Source organism: Pseudomyrmex gracilis, unplaced genomic scaffold (assembly GCF_002006095.1).
Source record: "Pseudomyrmex gracilis isolate BER0280 unplaced genomic scaffold, ASM200609v1 scaffold_157, whole genome shotgun sequence".
Lineage (NCBI taxonomy): Eukaryota > Metazoa > Arthropoda > Insecta > Hymenoptera > Formicidae > Pseudomyrmex > Pseudomyrmex gracilis.
The window spans coordinates 118,423-120,276 of NW_018020741.1; the positions used below are offsets into that span (position 1 = coordinate 118,423).

At 34.2% G+C, this 1,854-nt stretch overlaps 1 protein-coding gene across 2 annotated transcripts in view; it reads left to right on the forward strand.

The window, feature by feature from the left end:
• LOC109857401 (cAMP-responsive element-binding protein-like 2) overlaps positions 1–1,854 on the forward strand; it is a 24,550-nt gene that overhangs the window by 21,218 nt on the left and 1,478 nt on the right. For both annotated transcript variants that reach the window (XM_020433669.1, XM_020433670.1), the window contains exon 3: positions 629–750. In XM_020433669.1, coding sequence (XP_020289258.1) covers positions 629–750 — 122 coding nt within the window. The remainder of the gene's footprint in view (positions 1–628; positions 751–1,854) is intronic.

Here is a 1,854-nt window from a genome sequence, read left to right on the forward strand (position 1 = left end):
ACGTTTCTACAAACTACAAACAATGCAGTTATTTTTTTTTCTTTTCTATACATATACATATATATATATATATATATATATATATATATATATATATTACAAAAAGCTAGCGTTCCGCGACATTATTGAATCCGCGTCCCCGAGTCCTGTAAAGAAACATGTGTACGTATATATGTATCTGCCACACGCTCGACTTGCCATTGTGTCGCGATCTCACGTCGGAAAATTGATCTTTGGTGGCGCGAATTCGGTTGAAAGTTTTTTTAGTCGCGCGACAATCCAGTTCTGGAGATCATCGCGCGCTCAGCACATCCAGGATAAAAAAAATATCCAATAATTGGCACTTTAAGTCGAATGATTGACACTTTGAAAATCTGTCTGATTTTTTTTTTTTTTCAAGAATGTCACTAAAAAACATTAATGTTGTCATGAAAGATCCAAATTAATTCTATTATAATGTGTCAAGTAAAGTAATTGTAAGTAAAAAAACTCTGTTAACAACTAGAAACAATTAATTAAGTGTCAATAATTAGAGAAATGCTAAACTATAAGTTCGGTTACTCCGAATATTGATTTCTTGTATTGCGCGAATCGGTCTTTTCTCACCGTTTCTATGTTTCTGTTGCAGAACGAAGCCGGCAGAGCGCGAGGGAGTGCCGTGCTCGCAAGAAGCTAAGATATCAGTACCTGGAAGAGCTTGTAGCTGACCGAGAAAAGGCGGTGCTTGCTCTGCGTAAGGAGCTCGAGATGGTGAGTCATTTCTTAAACTTTTCTCTTTTCATAAACGAACGAATGAGAATTAATGAGACTTCCTAAAGAGAAAATTTGGGATTTTCTTTTCTTATAGCTAATTGTAAATTGTTTATTGATATGGATGAGATGTGCGTTAAATGCGGCAAGATAAAAGATGTTCGCGGATTGATTTTGTTTTTTTTTGTTTTTTTGAGACTTTAAATTACTTTTTATATGCGAATGAATTGCATCAATTTTCGTCTTAACGATATTGTGTGTAGAAATGAAAATAACTATATGTATATACTAAATAAAAACAGTTACTTAAAAATACCGACATTTTCTCACCTGTTCTCTGCGAGAAGAATTATACGTTAGCACGTTCTTCACAGGATTAGTTATAGTATCTCAAACGCGCGTATATATATATATAACAGACATAAAGCAAAGTAAATTCTTCGGTAGCTGGGAAACCTCGTAACTCGGTCTTTTCCATCACTCTTTTCTCCCATCACCTTTCCTTAACCTTCATCCAAAGTGCGAAGTAAGTTACTCGCGAAAGTGTAAAGTGCTCGCGAAATACGAAGGTTTGCTCTTTAGTAATACGAACAGAGAGCGGGAATATATTATTTGCATTCGCGCGTTACTTCCGCAAGCAAAAAAGCATTTCGTATTATATTGTCGGAGTCACTCGACTATCCTCTATATATATGCGATTGTTCAATTTTTTTGTTTTATAAATTTTCGCGAAAAATTTTGTCGGGAAAATGTTCACAATTTTTTTTACTTAAAAAGAAATAACCGCTTCGCTTTATTACGTCGCGTTTCATAAAATGTACCGTTATATCGAACGGAATACGATGAAAGACAAAACCTCGCTAACAAAGTGCTTGAAACCAAGAAATCGCATTACCTGTCTGTTGGTTGTCGATAGGTCGTCGTATTGGCTTCTTTTCTCTCCGCCAGGCGGAACGCTTGTTAACGAAGTGCTCTGAAAATATTTGACGTCGATATCTACTAGTAGAAGCTATCGGATGGTCTTTTATATATGTATATATAAAATTATATATATATATTATATATATATATATATAATATATATATAATTTATATATTATATAT